General features: G+C 54.3%; 1 protein-coding gene across 5 annotated transcripts in view; it reads right to left on the reverse strand.

The window, feature by feature from the left end:
• The window catches only part of SEC16A (SEC16 homolog A, endoplasmic reticulum export factor), a 33,345-nt gene extending 10,704 nt beyond the window's left edge, over window positions 1-22,641 (reverse strand). For 3 of the 5 annotated variants that reach the window (XM_074362548.1, XM_074362547.1, XM_074362544.1), the window contains exons 1-17: window positions 21,050-21,188; window positions 13,770-17,452; window positions 11,911-12,047; window positions 9,544-9,641; window positions 8,159-8,285; window positions 7,473-7,653; window positions 7,207-7,381; window positions 6,018-6,160; window positions 5,290-5,351; window positions 5,047-5,185; window positions 4,425-4,664; window positions 3,167-3,264; window positions 2,667-2,748; window positions 2,346-2,463; window positions 2,071-2,182; window positions 1,793-1,898; window positions 863-1,003 (exon numbers count right to left, since the gene is read on the reverse strand). In XM_074362548.1, the coding sequence (XP_074218649.1) occupies window positions 863-1,003; window positions 1,793-1,898; window positions 2,071-2,182; window positions 2,346-2,463; window positions 2,667-2,748; window positions 3,167-3,264; window positions 4,425-4,664; window positions 5,047-5,185; window positions 5,290-5,351; window positions 6,018-6,160; window positions 7,207-7,381; window positions 7,473-7,653; window positions 8,159-8,285; window positions 9,544-9,641; window positions 11,911-12,047; window positions 13,770-17,384 (5,574 nt within the window). In that variant the 5' untranslated portion in view covers window positions 17,385-17,452; window positions 21,050-21,188. Of the gene's footprint in view, window positions 1-862; window positions 1,004-1,792; window positions 1,899-2,070; window positions 2,183-2,345; window positions 2,464-2,666; window positions 2,749-3,166; window positions 3,265-4,424; window positions 4,665-5,046; window positions 5,186-5,289; window positions 5,352-6,017; window positions 6,161-7,206; window positions 7,382-7,472; window positions 7,654-8,158; window positions 8,286-9,543; window positions 9,642-11,910; window positions 12,048-13,769; window positions 17,453-18,762; window positions 18,991-21,049; window positions 21,189-21,487; window positions 21,565-22,502 lie in introns of those variants that run through there. The other 2 variants (XM_074362545.1, XM_074362546.1) reach the window with 2 other exon arrangements.
• Between the last annotated feature and the right edge of the window lie 264 nt (window positions 22,642-22,905).

Here is a 22,905-nt window from a genome sequence, read left to right on the forward strand (position 1 = left end):
GGGGATGGCAAGCAAAATCATGCTGGCGGAACCCGTTACGGTCTGGAGCACGTGTTTTAATGCGCTATGTAAGCCCTTCTCCATTGTGCTTCTGTGACTGGTCCTTAAACATTTACACCGAGGCTGAGCACGCACATCAGGGCAACCAGCCACTGGCGCCGGCACGGGGCCCGCAGCACCGCCCTGCCTCCACCCCACTCTCCTTGCACTCTGGTCTGCGGGGTGAGGGAAGGGGGGATGGAGGGGGACTGTGGGGGCCAGGGGTGGGAATAGATGAAACAAGTTTGGCCTCATGTTAACTGCTGAAGCTGGGGGACGAAAACAAGGGTTCACTTGTTATTCTATCTTTGTACGTCTAAAAATATCCACAGTGAAAATTTTAGGCATCACACAAGCACGCTTTCAAAAATGAAGCTCCTGGGGGAAAGGAACACAGGCTGCGGCCACTTCGGGGCTGGCGAGGCACTGTCTTGCTCCATCACACTTTCGGCTCACAAAGCCCAGGGGCTGGTCACACTGTCTCTGGTTTACAGAGCGGAACCTGGGGCCAGCAGTCCCGCAGCCAGAACCAGACCCAGGAGGCCGGACTCCGGAAGCTACACTGTTAACTGCGAGACTTAAGATGCCTCAAGATACGAACTTCCTGGAGGAGAGGGTCCTTCTTACTCCAAAGCTCGCTGCTAAGTTCTGCACCTGCACGAGACTCCCATGTTGAGGTGGAAGACACCATCCCCTGCCCAAGAAAAGTGAGTGTCTCAATTCAGCCAAGAGTCAGTCTAGAGCACCCACTGGTCACGAGCACCTGGATGATCAAGAGACCCCGCGTGCCGGCATGGTGGGGACGACGCTGTGGAAGGCGCACCTGTACCAGCTGTCTGAGCAGCACCGGGGAGTGTCTGTGCGGCTGCAGCAGGATGCTCCTGGCGATCACTTCGCAGTAGTGGAAGGCCTGCGTGGCAAGCCCCATCTCAGCCAGGCGGCAGGAGTAGATGAACTTAAACACCTGAAACAGACAGATGGAGCTGGCGTGCCCGGCCTCCCCCGCTACCGCCTCCCAGCATCATCCTGGGGTCGCCCTGCAGGAGGATGTTGCTTTGGACATTTCTAATCTCTCCTGCGTGCCCCCAAACCTGCCCGCAGCAGAACTGATCCCGATTCCTGAGCTGGTTTACATCAGAGTGAACAACTAAGCTGCTAAGAAACTCACTTCTCTTCAACACCCTTAACAGAGCTGCCAGAGCTCTGACTACAGAGACCACAATGCGGCATGTGCCCCGCGATGACCGCCACCTGCTTGGAACCCTTCTCTGTGGCGCCTGGTCTGCGGAGTCAGCGTTTCCGACACACAGTTCGGGGTCAGGCAGTGCAGTCCCCGTGTTACTGCCAAAGCTGCCAGGAAACTACTTGACATTGAATACTAAAGGTTTTTAATATTTAAAGTATAAAAAACCAAAACAAGGGGTGGATATAGCTCAGTAGTAGAGTGTATGCTTAACATACACAAGGTCCTGGGTTCAATCCCCAGTACCTCCACTGAAAAATTAATTAATCAAAAAATACATAAAGAAACTTAATTATCTCCCCCCAAAAATAAACATAAGAAACATAAAAACCAAAACACAAACCCCTCAATTCAACAGGGTTCAGTTCTCGAGCAATCATCTCAAAGTTTCCAAAAACACTTCATTATTTTATGGGAAAATTTAAAATCCCTGAACCACCAAAAACCCGGAACAACTGAAGCCCTGTCAGCCCGACCGTCAGAGCCGGAGCCCGCGCAGTTCCCACCCACCTGGAAACTAGGCAGGGAGGAGGTCTGCGCCCCGAGGGACTGAGCGTACTCATAGGCCTCTGTCCTCTGAATAGCTTCGTTGGTTGCAAACCTTGAAAACGGCAAACTGTTGAGGAAATGAGTTAATCTTGGAGCAGGTCACCTGGAATGTGTAACTGCATGTCGAAGATGCAAGGGCGCCACCGGCGGCCCCGCACGTGTGTGTCCGGGCTCGCCAGAGGAGGGGCCGCTTCCTCTCTAGAGGAAACGGATGACGCTACATTTACTCGATTTCTCACCTGTGGTTTGATCCAATTAAGACAAGTTTTGTGGTTTTCTTGGTATAAACCCCAAATCCAACCTGGGCCATGAGGTAGCAGAAGTGCGCCGCATCTAAGAGGCCTTTGGAAGCTGAAGAGACATAAGACAGGCCCAGCCTCAGTCATGGGGGTTCTCCCGGCAGCCGGAGGGCTGACAGGAGACACCAGGGAGACTCCGGAGGGAAAGGCTCGTGGCCTTAGCAGCTCGACAGCTGCCCGCCCACGTCAGCCGTCCACGCCCACGCCCGACCCACCTAGGGTGTCACCCATCGTGACCATTGTCCTGGATTCCACGTCCATGTTGTTGTTCAGGTTGGATAAAACCATCGCAAGATGTGGCCTCCAGTCTCCCCACTTCTCGTCTCCACAGCACTGAAGGCAGAACAGAGCAGAAAAACCCTTATCCTTGGAAAGAGTGTCGTTTTAATTTTGTGGTGGTTGAGCTCCATGAGCACAATGAGGAGGCAAAAGAGGACAGACACCCAGGTTTCGCATCAAAGGAGGTGGCCTCTCCCGGGAGCGGGCTCTGAGCAGAGAGCTGGGCTGTGGGGGGCTGACGTGGACCCCGCACTGACCGTGGACGCAGCTGGCATCCGCCCCGACATCAGCTGGTAGACTGTCTGCAGAGGGTCATTGATTGGAAGGCTGTTGGCGAACCTGGGCAGACACGAAGAGAGACAGAGCTAACTCAGCCCAGCTTAAACAACAGGAAACAAAGCACAAGTCTGGTCTCACTCAGCCCCTCTAGGACTGGCCTGACACTTGATCTAAGCAAAGGATACGCGCCGCAATACTTTTATAAAAGGCTGGAAAAGATGAAGACTACAGAACTCACTGAGATTTTATAGAAAAAAAACCCATGCATTTAACAGAAAATTTAAACCCCTCAGCAACACAACCCGAGCACGAGGGCCCTGCACGCACGCGGACATGGCGGCACCAGGTGCAGTGCAGGCGGGATGCCCATGGCTCTTGCTGACAGGAGCACAGGTGACTGTGTGCGTCAAGGAGCCGCCAGGGCATCGCACTGACCAGCAGACACACCCAGGGACAGTCCACACGGCGAGCTCTGTACCTGGTCATGACTCTGGCGTGCGTCCGGCTGTCCATCTTACTCGCCAGTAACAGGGCGTGACCCCACAGGCCGTTCTTCATCGCAGACTCTAAAGCATCCTGCAAAACATTTCAGTGGTTCTCTGATTCTTGGAACAACGCAGTGATGTGAGCAAACAGGAGCAACGGAACATGTGTCACTCGCACACTCAGGGAGGAGAGGACTCAGCTGCACGTGAAAAAGGTCCCCCTACACACCCGCTCCTGGTCCCAAAGTGGAAGAGAAGGCAAGTGGGGCCGTCTTCCCTCGTCACAAAGTCCCTCCTGGAGGAGGTCCCTGTTTTCAACATCAGCACAGGGAACAAGCACACCGATCAGAAACAGGGACATGGAGTGGCTGAACCGCCACCCCCAAGCTGCCCCTCCCACTGCAAGAAATGCCACAGGCACATGGACCCCCGGGTCCAGGGGACCCATGAGGCCTCCTTGGGTGTCTTCTCTGCACAAGCAGGGCCTTCACTACAGCAGCCTCCCTGGATCCAAAATAATCTGGGGCATAATTTAAAGAATTTCTGACCAGGAGGCAAAAATGTTGCAATAGAGATAAATGTAATCAAACCTAACAGAACACGCGACTTTGATCACTTGTAAAACGTCCATGTTAAGGTCATTTAAGTATCAGGTATGAACTTTCTGATTTTATCATAACATAAAAGTACCAAGAACTCTGGCCTCCCCCAGACCCGTGCTGCCAGAGGCAGGCGTGTGCTGGGAACATGCCCCAATGCGGTGTCCCCTGCCATGTGCCTGTCTGGGCCCCTGTGTTCTGCACAACCAGAGCACACTCTCATGGGCCAATGCCGAGTCTCTGAGGCACTCTCCACCGACCTCCTGCCTACAGGCCTCAGCCCCTGCTCTGCGCGACCAGCTCACTCCCAGCAGGGCTCCCACCCAGAACCCTCACTTCAGCAATGCTGAGGGCACCCCGGCTGCGCGTGTGCACGTTAACTTCCTACCTCGCACATGTGCTGATCCCTGAGACGGGCTCCACACAGCCTGAGCTCAGTCAACGTGTTTATCGTCAAATGCCTAAAAGCCAACCTGCGAGTCTTCAACACTGGCAACGCTTAGGAGAAACTGCCACCCACGCCTTCAGAGATGACACACCAGGTGCCAGATGTGCCTTGTGGGACCAGGCCCCCAGTACTGCGCTCAGCCCAGATGCTGGCACCCCCGGGAGCAGGACGGGCCCCGCCCCGCGCTGAGCTCAGCTGGCTCACCTTCTTCCGGCCGTATAGCAGCAGCTCCCTGAACCTCTCCGTTTCTTTCTCAAGGGAGGTGGCGGCCTGATTGTCAGTGAGAAACGAGAGCTGGGCCTCCCCTGACTCCTCCTCCTCCACTTGCTCCACGGCCTCATTAGTGAAATCAATCAGGTTGGCCTCATTGGGTGACTTCCCAGGAAGCCACACGGTTCTGTGGTCTCGTAACAACAGTTCCGCGATGTCCGTGCCCACCACGGTCTGTCAGGGTCAGCAGGGACAGGCAGGAGAACAAAGGCTTTACTACGAAGAGAACTTCCTGCAAGAGCGACCAGACAGGACTGGTCCTGGTCCCCGAGGGCACAAGGCGCTGCTCCCAACCTGCCTAGGACCAAGATGGGCCACCAGACAGGCATAGGACAGTGAGCCCAAACCTCCCTCCACCCCAGACCACAGGCCCTGCTTGGCTCCCACTTCCCCAAATGACTGCCAAGCCCTTCTTCCCAGGGGAGTCCTGGATGGCAGCACTGCTCCCCGTGCACAGCCTGGGCCAGAGACCTGCCCAGCTCCTTGGGGGGACTGAGGATCCCTAAGACTATAAAGCCTGACAAAAGAACCACCCTAAAAGCAAAGAGAAACATACCCCATTCTGTCTGCATAACAGAACAATAAAGCTCCAAAGAAGACTTGCAGACTCTTTGTCAATTAGATTTTCATTCTGCAAACATTTTGTAGCTTTGTTCTGCGCAAAATTAATAACATCCACTTTATGGGTGTCATCTCTGAAAAAAGAACACACACTCAGTGAACAGCAACACTGCATCTGCGAGGCCACGCTCGGCACTGCCGGGACATGCGTGGCGGACTGCTTCCGTGGGGCACGTACTTGCCAAGAGGTCCTGGGAACAACCGCATCTCCTCCTGCTCCGGCCTGTGCTGCAGCAAGATCTGCGGGGGACAGAGAGAGAGCAGCTCACGGGGTGCAGGCACATCACTGCCTGACCCGGCCTGCCTCTGCTGGCTCTGCCTGCAGATGGAGTGACAGACGCGGTCCTGAGGATGGCCTGTCCCTCGACGTGGGGGGCAAAGGCCTCCATCACGGACCGCAGGCATGTCTGCTCTACAACAATGATTTTCTAACTGTATTTTAAGCAGTGAGACCAACCCTCCCTCTCCCTGCCCAAACTCTGAGGCGGGGCCTGGAAAGAAGTCACAGGACAGGCCTGCCAGGGCACAGAACGGGGCAACCCACACCGGCCCCCGGAGATCATAACGCACCTCCACCCACTCTCCAAAATCACCAGGAAAGTGACCATGGACAGGGTCCTCCCTCCAAAATCAGAAATTCAAGTAAGCACAGAAAATGAACACACGGTAAAACCAAGTCTAACACGGTACCCAAAGCAGATTCTTAAAATGCCAACTTCTGGGAGGAAAAAGAGACGACCAAACAACCAGAAAGATCTACAAATTGAAGATTTACAAGAATAAACATTTCCCAAGGTTGTTTTTTCAGACAGCGACTCACAAATTGAAGATGTTAAGATTGCCAAGCAGAGTGGAGGGCAGGGGGCAGCCTGGGCTGTGACGTGGAATTTCTACCCGTGGAATTACCTCCATGCTGTGAATTTCAACCAATGCAGGCTGTCCTTCCGAAGGCAAATTCGGAATCACTTTAATGAGCTGACCCCCAGGACCAAACCTGGCACAGATATGAGGCACTGAGAACTTCTCAGGAGACGTTGGTCTTGATGGAGCTACGTTAAATAAAGTAAAAAGGAAACAATAGGCTTGTTACATTTTAATGCTTCTGAACTAGATCAACAGCTTAAATTCTCAAGATGCCTGTGCAGCTGGAATCACAGGTTTATCACGACAACCCGACTTTCTACTAGAGATCAGTAACTGTTAAATATCCTATTAAAAAATAGAACTTAAACATATGTCAGAAAAACATTCAAATCATTAAACACGAGAACTATTCTCCTTTAAATCACAGTGCTCCTTTAAGAACCGCCAGGATGCATGTGTTACACAAAGCAGCGCAGCGCACCGCCCCCTGGGCTGGGGCACCCTCCCACAGCCCCCGCTGCACCCTCAACCTCAGAGCAAGCGTCGGAGGAGCAACGAAGTGACCGAGAGGGTGTGGGAGGATAGCTCAGTTGGTAGAGCACGCGCTGAGCATGCAGGAGGTACTTAGTTCAATTCCCAGTACCTCCATTTGAAAAAAAGAAAACAGAAGAGAAACCAAAATGAAAGTGACCAAGAGGAAAAGCACCCCAGCCCACAGACAGCGAGGTGCTTAACAGACAGGACACTAGCGAAGCAGCCATCCCACCTCTGCTTCGTGCTGCTATAGTGCAGAACTCCACACATGCTTGTGCAGTTTTCCAAGAAACAGCATTTGACCAGACACTTCAGAGGGGAGCTGAGGACGTGGCCCGTGTGATAAGTGTATGAACAGGGGTTTTTCTGAGTGGAGTTAGAGCTTTCCTCCAAAAGCCGCTGACCCCTGTAGTCAGCACAGGGCTACCACAAGGCCCTGCCTGAGAGCTCGGCCGTGAGCCTGTCCTCGGTCACACTGACATGGACACAACAGACAGGCTGGGCAGCTCTCAAGCCTGTGAACCAAAATGTAGCCCAAGGGACGCTGCCAGCCCAGCGTGGGAAGCTGTCACTCAGCAGGACAGGTGCCCTTCTCTGCAGGGAAGCCACCAGGCCAGGCCATCACCAGCACCCGTCCCAGGTATAGCCCAGTCCCTGTGTCTCATCACAGGCCCAGCTGGTCCTCAACCACACACACCGTGCTCCACGGAGGGCCAGCCGGCATCGGCGGGGTAGCTGTATTCCGGGAAGCCCAGGGCACCGTGGAGACTGCCGCCATAGGTGCTGTAGGCGTAGTCGTCGTGGAGGGAGCCTGGTGGAGGGGGTGCCTCGTAGGAACCAGCCGTCATGTTGTGACTTCGGTAAATCTGACTCTTCGAGAGCAGAAAGCAAACAGGGACGCCGTGAGGCCTGGGCAGGCGGGCAGACCCGCCGGGTCGAGGCCGGTGCAGCGCGCCCGCCCACCTGCTGCGACTGGGAGCTGAAGCTGCCGCTGCGGCTGCGCAGGCTGCGCGCTGAGTGCTCGCTGTGGATGCTGCGCCGGTCCGCCTCTCCGCCATAGGGCTCCCTGTGGGGTTCAGGGTCATCGTCGAAGCTCCCGGTGAAGCGAGGGTCATACTTCCACTGGTCGTCGTACTTCTCGGGCCTGGAGGGGCCGTGGGGCAGTGGCGGGGGAAGGGAAGTTGGGAGGGCGCTCCAGGGCCGCCGTGCACCCACTACACAGGGGCCCCACCATGGCCCCGCTGCCCACCGCGCAAACATCACCCCGAGTCCCGGGCCTAAGAACACGGGTCGGAGCCCCCCTCGAGTGAGGAGCTGCCGTCTCCTGAGCCCAAGTTCAGGCCCCACCGTAAGCCTCAAGGCACTGCTGCAAGTCGACCCGGCGTGCCGCTCATGGCACCGAGGAGAGGAGTGAACTGGCCCCCGGCACTGGTTCTGAGGCCAGGCCTCCTCCAGCAGCCCAGAGAAAGACCCGCCAGGAGCGCCTGGTTCATCCTCCTCTTCCAGACGGTGACTGTGACGTCAGCCGTCCACCAGAAACCCAACACAACTGGAGCTCCTGAGTGAATCACAAAGACACCAGGGCAGAGACGCACAAGCACGGCTCTGATTTACCACCAACCCTCACCGTCAAGGTGTGTGTCACTAACCTGTCACCATAAGCACAGCTCTCCTTCCTGTATGCGTCGCGTTCAGTGTTGTACCAATACCCCCGGTCGTAGGAGCGGGGGTCCCTGAACTGAGAACCATAGTGGTACCGATCCCAGCGACCAGGAGCTGTAGGCCAGAGATCAACAGGTCAACACAATGTGCAAGACACCCCTCAGCCATCACTGGAGAAACCACGGCACCCCAGGACCAAAGAATGCTTTCTGCCTCCTAGAGGAACCAAACTTTCCGCCCGAAAACCAACACAACCCTGGGGATGTTAGCTGTGAGACCCAGAGTACCCCTCTGGGTCTTGACTGTACTGATACCCAATGGCCACTGGCTGTTTTTTTCTCAATATACATAATTAAAAAGAAAAAAAAAACTGCTAAAAGACATCTTTATTTTTTTTTTCTCTTGGTTTGTTTTTTTATGATGGGGAGGTAACTGAGTTTTATTTATTTATATTTGGAGGTGGTACTGGGGATTGAACCCAGGACCTCGTGCATGCTAAGCATGCACTCTATCGTCTGAGCTATACTCTCCCCGAAAAAACATTTTTATTAAGTTGTTACTTGTAGTTACTGCTTTTTAATAGTTGATCCTGTGACTATCCAGTTTACTCATATCTTTTCTCTCTAATGTGGTTCAGAGAGTCTAAATAAATACTCTCAAAACGGGAAGACTGCTTTAAAAAAAGCACGTTAGCATTACAAACAAACCAGATACTCCATTTTGGGCAGCTGTGTGCAGAACTTATGTGTAAAGCAGTGTAAACGTAAAAGGGGAGGAAGAGGCCTGTGGGATGTGGAGGGTGAATGTGTCAGGACAGCGAGGGGCTGCAGACTCCGGACCCTGCATCTGGTCACTGCCAGGGAGGGGGACCAGCAGGGCTGCTCAGGGGACACACACCCACTCTCATACACTGCCCGACGCCGGTGGCACCTGGGGCAGCTTATGTCCACACCATCCAACACGGGGACCCCAGCCACGTGTGGCCCCGTGCATGTCAGATATGGCTGGTGCAAAGAACAGGCGGTCCCTCGTTTTACTTACTTTCATCAATTTAAACAGCCACACATGGGCCAGGCCACTCTAGGACTACTGAAAATTATCAAAGAAATAAAAAATCAAAGAAAACTACTAACGTGACGAAAATGCATTAATTCTATAGTTAAGATACAACTTTTTAATGAATAGCAACAAAATACAATTATGGCCAGATACAGTTCATTTTCAATTACTTTGGCTCTTGAATAAAATCATAAGACTAACAAAAAGGGAAGTCCCCTAAGAAATCCCATAGGCTGCTGCTTTGCACCTGGCTGCACTAATGGTCTAAACACAGGTTTGCTAGTGGTTGGCCGATTAAAAGCCCTGCACTTACCTCCATAACCGTACTGGCTGGAGTAGTAATTTGCATAGTAGTCACTCTGACTGCTCCATCCACTTTTGGAATGATAGTAACCTTCAGGATACCCTTGCCTGAAAAACACACGGTGCTGTTAAAAAACAAATTACCTATTTCTTAAAGTGCCACAAGCTATCAGTCAATACGAATTATACCAGAGTACCAGGCATTGATCAAAGCACCTTGGTTGTGAGAAAATTCTAATCAGAAGATCCAAACCAGTAACGGTGATAAGACTGCGGGATTCCCTACACATAGCGAATTGAGATGTATCTGTGGGAGTAACTATTTAAGTGGTGTTCCACATAAAAGAACGGACTCTCTTCTGCGTTCTCAGTGCTGTGTCCTATAAAAGCCGGCGCTGGAACAGCTCCTCACGATTTTGTCATCATGCCTGCTGAAGCAAAAAGCACTAAGCTATCAAACCAACCTGAGGCCGACTTTGACACCCACTACACAGACCACGCGCGGAGTGGTAAGGTAAGGGGCCCCTGGTGTCCTCAGAGCTGCCTGGCTCGGGACTCACCACGGAAGTGATCAAGGTCAGCTTCACAGACCCAGATGGACACTACCTCTCACCACAGGAAAGGCAGACCTCAGCGGGAAGGTCAGGTGTCAGAACTTCTGGGGCAGTAAGATTCTTGGAAAGACTTAATAGCATTTTTGTGGTTTTTTTGTTGTTGTTTATGTGAGGTTTTCTGGGTTTTTTTTTAATGGAAGTACTGGGATTGAACCCAGGACCCTGTGCATGCTAAGCATGCGCTCTACCGCTGGAGCTATACCCTCCCACCATTTCTGTCTTCTAAGAGTAAGACTCAGGCAGGATCTGATTTTGAAAACATGCCCCTTCAGGAATGTTTCACTCAGCCAGCTCACTCCTGGGGGTGGGGTGTTGCCCGTGAGGAGTGTGCTCCCGCCACCACCCGGCCCTGCTCAGCCCCACGAATACCCGCTGGGCTGGGGGCCTTGTGGGGAGCACACTGGACTGCCCTGCCTGCACACATCAGCGGGGGCTCCGGAAAAACCACCTGATGGGCAAACCCCGGAGCGTGCCACCTCCTGGCTGCCCTGGCCAACCCTGCGTGTCTATCAGGAAAGACACACGCACAGAAACACAAGGTGTGTCCCCTCCTCAAGAGCTCACACCATGCAGTAGACAGACAAGCTGATGCTCCCCGCTGTGCGAGAACACCACCAGGCACACACTCTTGTGCATACACAAGCACGCAGGGCAGGAAAGGGGAGGCTGCTCCCCAGAGCCATCCCAAGGAAGTGGGGGAGACGTGGAGACGCTGCGGATTAGGTGACAGAACCACTGCAAGGTAATCCGACCGAGCCTCCACGCAGGTGCCCCCCAGCAGCACGGAGCCTCCGTGGCCTCTTGAATGAAGTGCCACATTAAGCAGCAGGCGGCAGGCAGAGGCAGGGAAAACAGGAAGGGCCAGATGTGCCTGGCTCCTCCCTCCACTCTCCTGCGCCTCCCAGGGGTACCAGAAAACACCTGCCCACTGGGACTCCAACCTTGCTTCTGGGGACGCCAGGCACTCTCGCACATGAAGCACCCAGAGCACCAGGCTACATGCAGGTCAGCTCGTCCCTGTGGAGCTGCGTGGGGAGAGGCCAGCTGCACGGGAGAAGGCTCACAGAGGTAGAGCCCTGTCTCCAGACAGGCTACTGAGGCCTCAAAGAACCAGCATAAGGAGCCCACGGCTTTGAAAGGCAGTGTGTGCATGAAGCCTTCACCTGTGACCGGACTTTCTCTATGAAGGTTAAGGACCACGTGACCTTGTAGCAAACCCCACCCCATGGGACAGGTCACTCCCGAGGTGTCAGGGCGTGCTGCTGTGGGCACAGGCTCTGGGGAAAGAAGCCAGGCTGTCAGGGCCAGCGGGCCAGCGGGCCAGCTCTGAATTCCGCCCAGCCTGCCTGGCCTGGGAAGCAGGGCACCTCTGTAACCACAAGTGGGAAAGTTGCCTTGGTCCAAGGACCGTGAAGGTTCGCCTAGCAAGCCCGAAGAGCTGTGTGTGTGCCTCAGCGATGGGACAATGCCTGGCCCGGAAGGAACCCTGCATGGGGGCACTGGTGGCTTCACAGTGGCCCCGCACAGGGCCCGGCCCAACCAGTGCAGCTGACGACACAGCCACGACTGTGACTGTGTGGCAATGTGCTTGGTAGTTCAAGGTGCAAAGAACAGGCAGTAGTTCAGTTTAAAAACGCATCCTACCACCTGTCCACGCTGACAAGATGCAAACACATTAAACAGGCTTGTATCATTCCTCACAAACACGGTCTTTCTGAAATCACTAAGTTACTAGCACAGCCAGCAGCATGAACACCGATCACCTGGCAGCCGGCCGGTCGGAGCAGTGACTCGCGCGGGAGCTGGGCCGCTCGGGCTCGGGGTAGCGGTAGCTGTCTGCGTAGGCGGCTGTAGCGCTGTCGTAGGGCCTGTATCTGGGATCGTACAGGCCATAGACATCCTGTTGAAAGACGGATGTCTCATTAGATACGAAGAGCCAACTTGTTAAGCAACTGGCACGAGCACCCACAGTGATGCTCTCCAGGAGGAGCCTGGAGGCAGGGCTCCCTTCACTGACATGAAAGAAGAAGCTAGAGTGAAAGCCGCAGCCACAGGCAGGTGCAGCCTCTCCCTCCTGCGGCCCACCGCGCTCGGCACACGGCCGCAGGCCAGCAGGCCCCGGGGAGCGGGCGGCAGTGACTCTCCCAGGGCTGCGAGGCTTCTCTTTCCTGAGGCGTCGTGTGCGTAGGTGCCATGACCCCCAAGCTTGGGCCCTATTTCAGACACTGTCTCAGGTGCCTCAGTGGAACAAGGGTTCCACTAAAATGGGTCCTGAAGCTACAAGCAGCCTCAAAAGGAGGATCATGCTATTTGCATGAAGCTTTCAGCCCATTTCAGATCAATGAACCCCCATGGCTCTAAGGAGTGGACATGCTGGGCCCAGAAGCAGAGATGAGGTGACGGGGGCACAAGCCAGAGTCAGTCCTTCTGTCTCAGAGCCTGACCCTCGCCATCATCTGGCAGAGAATGAGAAATCACGTAAGATGGACTGATTCTTGACCCTGATGGAAAATGCAATGAAACAGAGAAAGGCAAAAAGAAGTGGGCTCCCACAAAGTGACGCAGGGTGCTGGGTGGAACCTCTGGGACGCAGAAGTAGCCGCTACACAGAAGACCCAATGCAGGTACACGGCTCCCTCCCCGAGCTCTTGGCAGCGCATAACTTCCTTCTGCGAAATAAAAGTCCCCGGGGTTCCTTCTGGATCTAGGATTCGCAGGCCTCAGGGGTTAGGCGTGTAACTGCTCACACATATACAAACGTCCCAAAGCCCATGAGGTGGGCACGGGCCCCCATTGCCGGGGCAGCCCCCAGTGCCACTGGTGACAGCCCTGCTCTGTCAGCCTCTGCTGACACAGTGGATGCCACACTTCTGGCCCACAGTCCTCCTGCCTCAGCTGGGTGTGGACGATGCTGGCGAGGGCTAGAGGTGGTGAGAAGCAGGCAGTAACCAACCGTGCCCACCTGGACCGTGTTTCTCACATTAATGCAAGGTTAAACAGTTGTGAGTCTGCATCACCGTGAAGAGGCAAGAATCTTCTGTGTAGCACAGAGGGGCCCCTTGCTCTGCTGCCGGTATCACCAGGTATCACCTGGGGGAAGTTTATGGAATTCCACCTCTCGGCTTAGCTGTTTCATTTGGATTACATTCCAAACCTAACTTTCTTCCCTAAATGATCTAATTCTAAAGGAGAGGCTGATAAGTCTAGACGTGTCCTGTTGTTCTCAGGTGGGTTTTTGGTGTCCAAACCACAAAGAAGCTTCACGAGGCCATCCGTTTCCCAAAGTGTGTGGCCCAGAACTCTGGGTCTGTGGAGAGCCAACGGGTCTGACAGCAAACAGAGGTCCCTTCTGTCACATAGGTTGGGGTATGCTGTGTTCAACAGAAATTAAGCAGGTATCCAACCCAGCCCAACACGCTAACGCGCAACCTGGACTTCCCAGAGGGGGGCCGCGCTCAGGAGGAGCTCTCTGACCAGGAGCATTCCTCTCACAAAGCAGTGGGTGCCAGAAACGGGGCTACGGGGCATCTCAGACCTGACCAACAGGACCCTGCCTAGGAGCACGACATGGCAGGAAAAACCACTGGTCAGAGGACTTGACAGCCTGAGAGCTCGACCCTACCTGGTAGTAGTGGGGAGCGGGGCCAGGATCCGGCGGGTACGGGGACTGGAAGCCGTCATACAGGTGCCTGTAATAGTAGTAGGATGCCAGGTCTGGAGGCGGCTGCTGTGGCCACTGCTGGTCTGACCGCGCGGCTGCCTGGCTCGAACTGGTGGACACGACGGACGCGCTGGAGGACCGAGGTGGCCGAGGCAGCAGCTGCTGGCCCGCGTCAGCCGGAGACGGACTTGCAGGAGGATGGGTTGAGTTCTGGGGCTGTCCTTGCGCTAGGGGACTTCCTGGGTCTGGAGGCTCTGAAAGTGCTGCTTTGGGAGCCGGTGGAAGGGGCGGAGGTGGCACTGGCCCCTGCTGGGCTCCCTCTAGGCTGCGCTGGGCCCGAGCATCTTTCATCACCTGCTGGTAGAAATGGTCTGGGGCGTGCGGCCCAGGCTCAGGTGGTCTGGGAAGACTGGCGATGGTCTGCTGACCAGGAACTGGGCCATCAGAACGGGACGGGCTATACATTCTCACAGGATTTTCCAAAGTCCTAGTTAGAGAGCAGTCTAGAGCTCCTGAAGTTCCATCCCGGTTACTGGGGTGATCTGCCTTAGTACTACTGGGTACCGAGGCACCGTTTGCAGGTGGTACTAACATCACGCCGGTGCTTCCCCCAGGACCATTAACTAACTCGGGAAGCACGTTCTCTGCATTTTCAGTCTTCTGACTTTCTGGAAGCAAGTTCTTTGGAGTTGGATGACACGACAGCTGAATCAGCAAATCGGCTGGCAGGTTAGAAACCATTTCAGAGGTACCAGAAACTTGTGGGGAATTACTCTGGGCAAGATTGTGAGGCAGAGGCGGGCAGAAGAGAGAGCCAGCCAGAGCCCCAGACAAAGCAGTGTTTTCTCCAGAATCTCCCCCGACAGCTCGGCTGCCTACTGTGGCCTTGTCTCCCACCAATGAATCTCTCCAGGAATGATTCTTCTCATTAGGATTCGGTAAGGACACAGGAAAATTCGTGGGCTGAGCCAAACTATAGCTTTGATCAGGCTGGGCGATCAAGACTGGCTGATTCTGCAAAGACTCGGTGGGCGGCGAGGACAGAAGACTGGCATAACCGGGACTTGCCTGGGACTGGAGGGCCTCCTCTTCGCCCATCTGGGGAGGGTTCTCGAGATTCTCAGAAGCACCAATGGCATCCCCGCTCTGCACGGTGGGGACAGGGATGGGGACAGGCTGCCGGGACTGCCGACCAGACAACCCCTCGTCTGGAGGCTGGATGACTTCAGGTGGCCGAGGTTTCGCAGGCACGTGAAGTGCGGGAGCAGCTGGGGCTAGGAGGACATTGCCTCCAAAATCTGGCAGCTCATTCTGCGCCCACAGAGTCGTGGCTGGGCTCTCACACTTCCCAGCTCCTTGAGCCCTGGTCGAGGGCCTTTTCTCAGGTGCTGGAAGCACACTTTCCAAGGGCGGCGCCCTGGCGTGCAGGAGCCCATGACTGGCTTCCGCAGGCGTGGTGAGAGGCAGGGCACAGAGCTGGGGGAGGGAGAGGGTCTCCATGTTGTCCGGTGGCTGCTCCAGGTTGCCCGGGGAGGCGTCAGGCGGGGCAGCGCCTGGTCTGCGCTGCTTCTGGTGAGCGCTGGTCCCCCTCACCTCACCCACCACGTTGGCGCGATCTGCCTCAACCGGTTTCACTCCAACGAGGTGGGCTTTCACGGGTTCAAAAGAACTATTTGCACTTGTCTGAAATATGCCCGTAGGTTTTGGGGGGCTGGGGGTTGAGGGCTGGGACAGGCCGCTGCAGTAGTTCTGGCTTGTGGTGGGTTTGTCTGTCTTGCTTCCGATGGGAGAGGAATCAATTTGCTTAAAAAAACCCCCCGGAGCCTCATCTTCAGGTTTTCCAACCTCCTGCTGAATGAAGGTGCCCCCCGCGTCGTCGGACGCGGCTGCACTGCTAAGGCCCCGGGGGCTCTTGCCGCTGTAACTGGAGGATGTGCTATCAGATCGCACGGGGTGTGGCATTGCATCTGGGGCCTCGATATTTGGGCCTCCGCCTCCAGTGTGGCCCATAGCACTGAGTCTGGGGACAGCTGGCCCGGGAAGGGGTCCATATCTGAGCGGATCGCCTGGGCAGGAAGGGTCCAGACTTTGGGGCTCACTTGGAAGAACTTCCTGATTCTGCATGAACTCTAAGTTTTCCACATTCTCATACTGGGAGCTGCCCGTGTTGTGAGTCCCTGCGCTGGCTGCATCACCCCACACGTCAAGAGCAGCATTCTGAGTGGTTGGTTTATCCTGCTGGAAGCCTGCAGACTGGGTAAAATAAGACTGCATGTCTTCTCCCTGCTGCGTGGTCTCGCTGTTGGAACCTTTGAGAAAGAGCTGATAGGTTCCTCTGGCTCCCACATGGGCAGGAGGATGGCCGAGTCCCAGGCTGGGGGACAAACCATCTGAGTCGGACTGAGCAGCAGAGCCTGTTTTTTCAGATGAGAGGTTCTCCTCATTCTCTGTCTCTCCTCCTTGGAAAAACATGGAGAGCGCTCCCGAGCCCACTTCCGGCAGGGTCCAGCTGCCCCCAGCCCCCGGGGGGTAGTGCAAATGGCTTTCTGGGCTATTTCCCTGAGCGAATGGATTGACAAGAGCAAGGTCTGGCAACTGCTCCTTGTTCACTCCTGGATTCGACCTGAACTCGTGGCTTGCGCGAGTAGTCCCAGCTCTGGAGTTCTGCCTGGATGTGTTCTCAGGGTCCAAGTTGTTTGCCGAGTGGTTTCCACTTTGCAGACAGACTGCCTCATTTCTTCCATCACTGACCAAGGGTCCTGGTAAAGACACCAGGGGACTCTGTTGCTCGTGGCCAGGACCTTGATGCGGGTTGGACGGAGTGGGAAACTGGGCAACACCGGAGGCATGGGGCATCGTGTTCTCAACAGGTCCTTCTGCACCAGACCAGTAATGCTGACCTGAGGGTTGTGGGCCTCCCTGCACGGGCCCCCACTGCCCTGGCAACTGCTGATGAAGCTGAAGGGAGAAAGGGGACGCTGCCGGTACCACGGCACCGTCGTGCAGGCTTGGCAGACTCAGCGGTCTGTCGGGCTGAGGCGCACTCCCCTGCGGACGGCCCCCGTGAGAGCTGTCAGGACCCGCTCCTGGAATGTACTGAGAAGGACACAGCAGAGGCTGAACTTCGGGGTTGGAGCTGGGAGTGACCTCGGCACTCCTGCTCCTGTCTGGCCCAGGTGGCATTGAGGGCGTCAAGAGGCCAGGAAACGGGCTGGAATCTGCCCGGGGCTGTGACAGAGGTCCAGGCAGAGGTTCGCAGGGCCCCCGGGAGCTATCCCTGGCATTTGTGTGGGGCACAGGCAAACCAGCATGCTGAAGAAACGACGGTTGGGCCGGGCCTTGCAAAATTGATGGGCTACTTTTAGACGAACTGTCCAAAGACGTATTCTGGAGCGCCTGTCTACTGAAAGCAAAAGGATCTGTCACCGGCTGCAGTGGGCAAGTGACCGGGGCCACCGGGGCGTGATTATTTGCCTGTCTCCTATACCGGCTGCTGGACCAGAACATGCCCTGAGGGTTCCTAGCTGGAGGTGGCCCGACCACGCCTGACGGGACCGCCTGGGGCTGCGGCTGCATGACTGATCTCCTGCACAGTCAGGCGCTGCTCACAGAAAGAAGCAGGATATAGGTTTCCTTAATTTGAACTGAAAAAGACAAAGAACAAAAATTAGCATAAGATCCATATATTCAAAGTCATGGCTGCAATCAGGAAAACTAGGAGGGGAAAAAAAAAGACTGAAAATGATTCTGCATCATTTAAGTCCCAAGGGATATATCTCTCCTTCCCATTCCCGGGAGGACTGTGGTCCTTGAGGAGCCATTCCTGCTCTGGGGAGTTTGGGGGTGGGGGAGGCCTGGAGCGAGAACACTGCAGGGACAGGACGCAGAAGCTGGCTGTGCCCCAAGCTAGCTGAGGGACTTCAGACAAGTCGCTGCCCTTCTCTGAAATTCAGTTCCATAACCCAGCTAGGTACCCACGTGGAATGCCCACTGCCTCCACGATGCCCTCACCAAGCTGGCAGGGACAAAGCAGAACCTAACTGCCAGTCACCAGGTATGAAGTTCCTCCACATTTTCCTAAAAATTATCAGCACATCTAGTAAGAGCCAACTCCTCTGTTAAGACTGCATATCATACTTGTCATACAGGTTAATTCTAAATCTCGAAAGGAAAACAAAAGTTTAAAATTTGGTCCTCCCACTAACTAAAGAGTATTATAAAATACAGAATAATATGCTACAAAATATCTGAAATATATCCAGCTAAAATGCCTTTTATCCCACCAAGTAAAATATCTCATTTTGTGACTGGTTGAACATCACTAGCAAAACAAGTTGCCTCTGACTGTTGGAGATGCAACAACTATGCCTGGAATGAAAATCCCAAGTAATCCTAAAGCAGCTTTAAAACTGACCAACTGACTTGATTCAAAAATGGTCAATAATAGGCAGAGTGCCCACAAAGACTTTAAGGAAAACAAAGGGGCAGAAATCCTCTTACAGCGTTTGTTGTTGTTGTTTGTTAGTTAAACACACTAAGTATAACCTTGAATGGTTAACCTGAACTTTTAAGACAAAAATCCAAGCACTGACTCTACCAAGCCCCCCTCTATGTGTCAGTCCTTCCGCCCAGCACCACCCTCACGAACAGGAGTCGAGCCCATTACAGAAAAAAGTAAACACTGAAGGAGAACTGATGGAAGGATTCCAGAGTTTCATCCACACACTTTTGCAGATATATAATGATTTTGTCCTCAGAAATCTTTCTGATATCCAGATAAGAGAGAAAACGTAAGAGCATACATTAAATAAAGCTATTTATAAATCAAAGTCCCTATTCCTACCTGAAAACCAGTCCTATAAACCTACGAATGAGTTACTGTTACTGCCCACACACACTCTTGCCCTAGGCCAACAGGGAACCCTTTCTGACTGACAAGCACTTTGAAACTCACTCAGATTTAATGGGATTAAATACATCAGGAACAGCATCAGAGACTTCCTTTGGTTCTGAGCTGTCATTTTAAAACAAAGAACCTTTGCAGCTCAGCTTTATGTGGACTGAGGGTAGAATCAGCAAGAGCCTCTTCCTCTTCTCTGTGAAACAGAGGCACCCAGGACATCTTACAGGACAAGACGACTTCTTTGTAAGGTTTCAGCAGAAGACCCTCAACCATTCTCAGCTGTTTAAAAAAAAAAAAAAAAAAAAAACAGAGCACAGGCCTAGAGGATTTATTCATCAGATGTCACTGTGAGAGCAAGTCTGGGCGTCCAGCTGAACGGCCTGGACACACCACTTCTCTTTCTGTGGCCCAATTTCTTCATCTATAAAGTGAGAGAATTGAAATGATGATTTCTAAAGTCCTTTCTGGGTTTAATCTTATGAAATTCTATTCACAGTGGATTCTGGGATGCCCTACTCCCTTCGGCTATTTAATAGGGAAATCTTATCACAATCTACAAATTTCACAAAGCATTTATATTTAAGTGTTTTCCTTATAGCAACTTTCTTAAAATTATTTTCAACTCCTAGGCTAAGAATCGTTTTTTAAGCAAACACTATCACTTCCCTACAAAGTAGCGTCCCCTTCCCTCCCTCTGACAAGAGCATTTAGCCATATACCAATTTCATTTGGAACAATCTTGTGACATGAACATTACTCTTTCGATTCTTTTTTCTATTCCCCAACAGAAAAACAATGCAACTGCGTATCATTTATCTCATGACTATAGAGAATTTTATTCTGTTCAGTAAGTCGTTCTGTAGCCTCAAGTCATCTAACTTTTAAAAAGGCAGACTGTTTCAAAGGAACCAGCTGATCTTCCAAAAGATGCATTATTCATAAACCTAGCTCTTCAATTAAACTGCCTCGGATCTGTGTGAAATAAGCACAAACTGTTTCAATATAAATTCCTGGCTACTGAACTGATATTTAAAGCACACTCCTCTCCTCCCAGACCTGCCCCCTCAAGTGTAAGCATGTAAACCAACAAGAGTGCCAAGAAATCTCTCTTCTGCCTACAATCCCCCCTTACGGTGGCTGCTAGAGTGATGTACCTATCAGACTATGGGACACTTGACACAAAAACATCATAAACTCCAACTTTTCTAAGTAAAGAATCAAACACATTTAGATGTTTAAGAAAAAGAAGAAGGGGGTGTCTAAACACTGCTAAAAAGGACAAAGATCCAAAAGGACACCTTGACACTCAGGAAAGATGTTTACAGAAGCAAGAAGGAACCATGTTAAGTTTTACACACTACTCTAAAGAAAACTTTGAGTACAATTTTGAGACTTACTGTAGTAACAGCTATTAACAGTGAATGAGTCACAAGGAGCAATAAAGTGATTTTTTGCCTCTTGCTGTATCTTTGTAAGATAACAGCACCCAGAACCCTATGAAAGGGCACAGGGGAAAAAAAAAACTGCAGGGAGGCTGGTTGTGCTGAAACTTGCAAAATATCACTCTAAGAACAACTATCTGTGACTGTTTCTTGCCATATTGGGGATGGGAAATACCTCTCTAGTTAACATCTGCGTCATATATATTTAAAACAAAACCTTAACAAGCAACTCACATTCAACCTCCAAGGCATTTAAAACTTTTTAAGTAAAGAAGCAAAAGCGGGTTTTAAATGGCTGCGTCATGTCCAGATGCTCTACTGAAATACTTTCATCACAAAAAGGGCAAGCTGGTTTACACATTACTCTACCCCTTGATATAAAATACAAGTACTCGACCTCCGTTGCAACATCCTGGTCACCTTGCCAGGAGATTACCGACAGACAGCAACACCGCTGCTCCTTGGTTCACACGTAAACCCACCTCATCGCCAGCATGGCTCAGTACGAGTCTTTCAACCAATGCGCACAGAACAACTTTAGAACCCTCGAAGCAAAGAAGACGCTAAACTGCTACAGAAATTCCCTAAAGGGTTCTACTCTTTAGAAAGTTGCAGGTCCGGCTTTTCCTTCAGCCATTCCAACACAACCCTACACCGAGGCGACCACGGCTGACGCAAGTATCAACACAGCTGAGCCCGGCAGGCAGTACAGGTGGGATCACGTCAGCCCGACGGGGCGGCCAATAAAGGTGTTTGCCCGACTCACGGGACCCGCAGGCCCCCGCCCGACCCCCTGCGCCCCGGCCCGACACCCCTGGGGCACCCCGGGGACGCGCCGGCCGCTCGGGGCTGGGCCCGGCCCGGCCGCCTCCCTCCGCCCCGACCCCGGCCCTCACCTGCGCGCCGCACCGCGGCCAAGGCTCGCGCCGGTTCCCGCCTGGTCCCTCCGCGAACCCAGGCGCCAGCACCTCAGGAGCCGCCGGCGGAAGACTGCCCGGTGGTTGCGACGAGAATAGACAAGGCAGCCGCAGCAGCCATCTTGGCACATCCGGCTCCGGTCGCCGTGGCCGCCGCGGCCGCCGCGCCGCCGACGTGTCCGGCTGCGACGTCAGCACGCGCCACGCCCGCCCGCCACGCCCCTCGCAGCTGCGCTTGCGACGCCCCGCCACGCTCCTTGGCCCCGCCCCCGCCGGTATCCTGTCCTTCACCGCTCCATCCCTTCGTCCCGCCCCTGGCCCCGCCCCGCCTGCGTACGGCCGTTGACCGCCCACGCTTGGCCCCGCCCCTCGCCCACCTGCCCGATGGGGCGAGTGAGGACCGCCCTAGGACGTTACCTGGGTTACGCCTGCTCTTTCTCCCAGTCTTTTCTCCTCTTAGGGTGTGAGAAGAGTCGGGATTCTTCAATCAGACCCTAGGGAAGAATCAGTCTCGAACGACCGATGCCAGCAGGTGCACCCACCGAGAACGGCTACGGCTGAGCCGAGAACCCGAGCGGCGCCCTGGCGCAGGCGCGTTCCTCCCATTCTGCCGTTGGACTCCCGAAGCCTGGGAGATGGGCGGAAGGCTGCCGCGCACGCGCCGGCCGCCCGCTGGACTGCGCGTGCGCGCCTCGCGGCTGCCCGGGAGTGACCTTGTTACGGCCACTCGGGGCTCCAGGTTCCAGTTCGGCCCGGGAAGTTCGTTTCCGTCCACGTCTAGCTCTCGAGGAGCAGGGCCGTCTCTCCGCACAGAAGTCAAGAAGGGACAGACGCCACCGGCCCCCAGTCCACAGGCCCCCGTCGGAGTTCCACTGACCACCCAGGCTCCCGATTCGGGGGTCTTCCTGTCCGCCCGCAGCCCCCAGCCGCGCCGCCCCGCCTCGCCCAGACCCCGCCCTCCCCCGGCTCGGCCGTCGCCTTCCGCGGGCACTCGATCCGTCCTGTCCTTTCCTTCCCCCTACCCCCACCCCCGTCTCCCGGGCGCTGGCCGCGCAGTCCCAGGCCCCTCTTTTGTCTGCCCTAAGCCTCCTCAAGGCCCCCTGACTCTTCTCCCAGTGAGCAGCGGTTCCCTCTGTGCCCAGTGATGCCCCGTGGACGGAAGCCAGGGGCTCTCTGCGCTGTTCCATAACCGTTGTTGAGTGGACATTTGTGTTGAATGAAGGCGACCCACGAGGTACGGAGTGACACGCTAGGCTGCTGGGCCTCAGCCTCTTGTCCCTACCCCGTCCTGGCGCCCACCCGGCCACCATCTGAGCCCTACTGTGGAGGATCTTAGGGAAGACGAGGTGTTGCCATTTGTACCCTTGTTCTCCCACTGAGAAGTGGGAGGCTTAGCAGGTGAAGAAGCGTCCACCTGACCCGGCCCACTCACCTGCCACCTGCCTGGCAAGGACAGGGAAGAACAGCAGCCCTCTGGCTTGCCCTAGTTCCTTCAAGTGTGCCTGTCCAATTGCACAACGCCCAGCCACTCAGCTCCCAGCAGCTTCCAGCAGCTCCCAGCTGCTGCTGTGCATTGGCCCTGGGGGGGTGGGGGCGGGAGGGCACCCTGGTCACTGGTGGGACCCTGAAGCTTGGGAAGAAGGAAGAAGTGTGATTCTTCTGTTTGTTCTCTGTGACGCTGGCAAGGGAGCAGCCACGCTGTCAGAGCACCAGGTGGGTGCGGGGAGAATTTCAGCCCATCTGACGTGGCCACTCTGCTAAGCTAACATTTGCCTTGCAGAAATCGAGCTCCCAGCCTGTTTAAATACAAAGTCAGGGAACAGGTGCTAGAACGC

This window comes from Camelus bactrianus, chromosome 4 (genome assembly GCF_048773025.1).
Source record: "Camelus bactrianus isolate YW-2024 breed Bactrian camel chromosome 4, ASM4877302v1, whole genome shotgun sequence".
NCBI classification, from domain to species: domain Eukaryota; kingdom Metazoa; phylum Chordata; class Mammalia; order Artiodactyla; family Camelidae; genus Camelus; species Camelus bactrianus.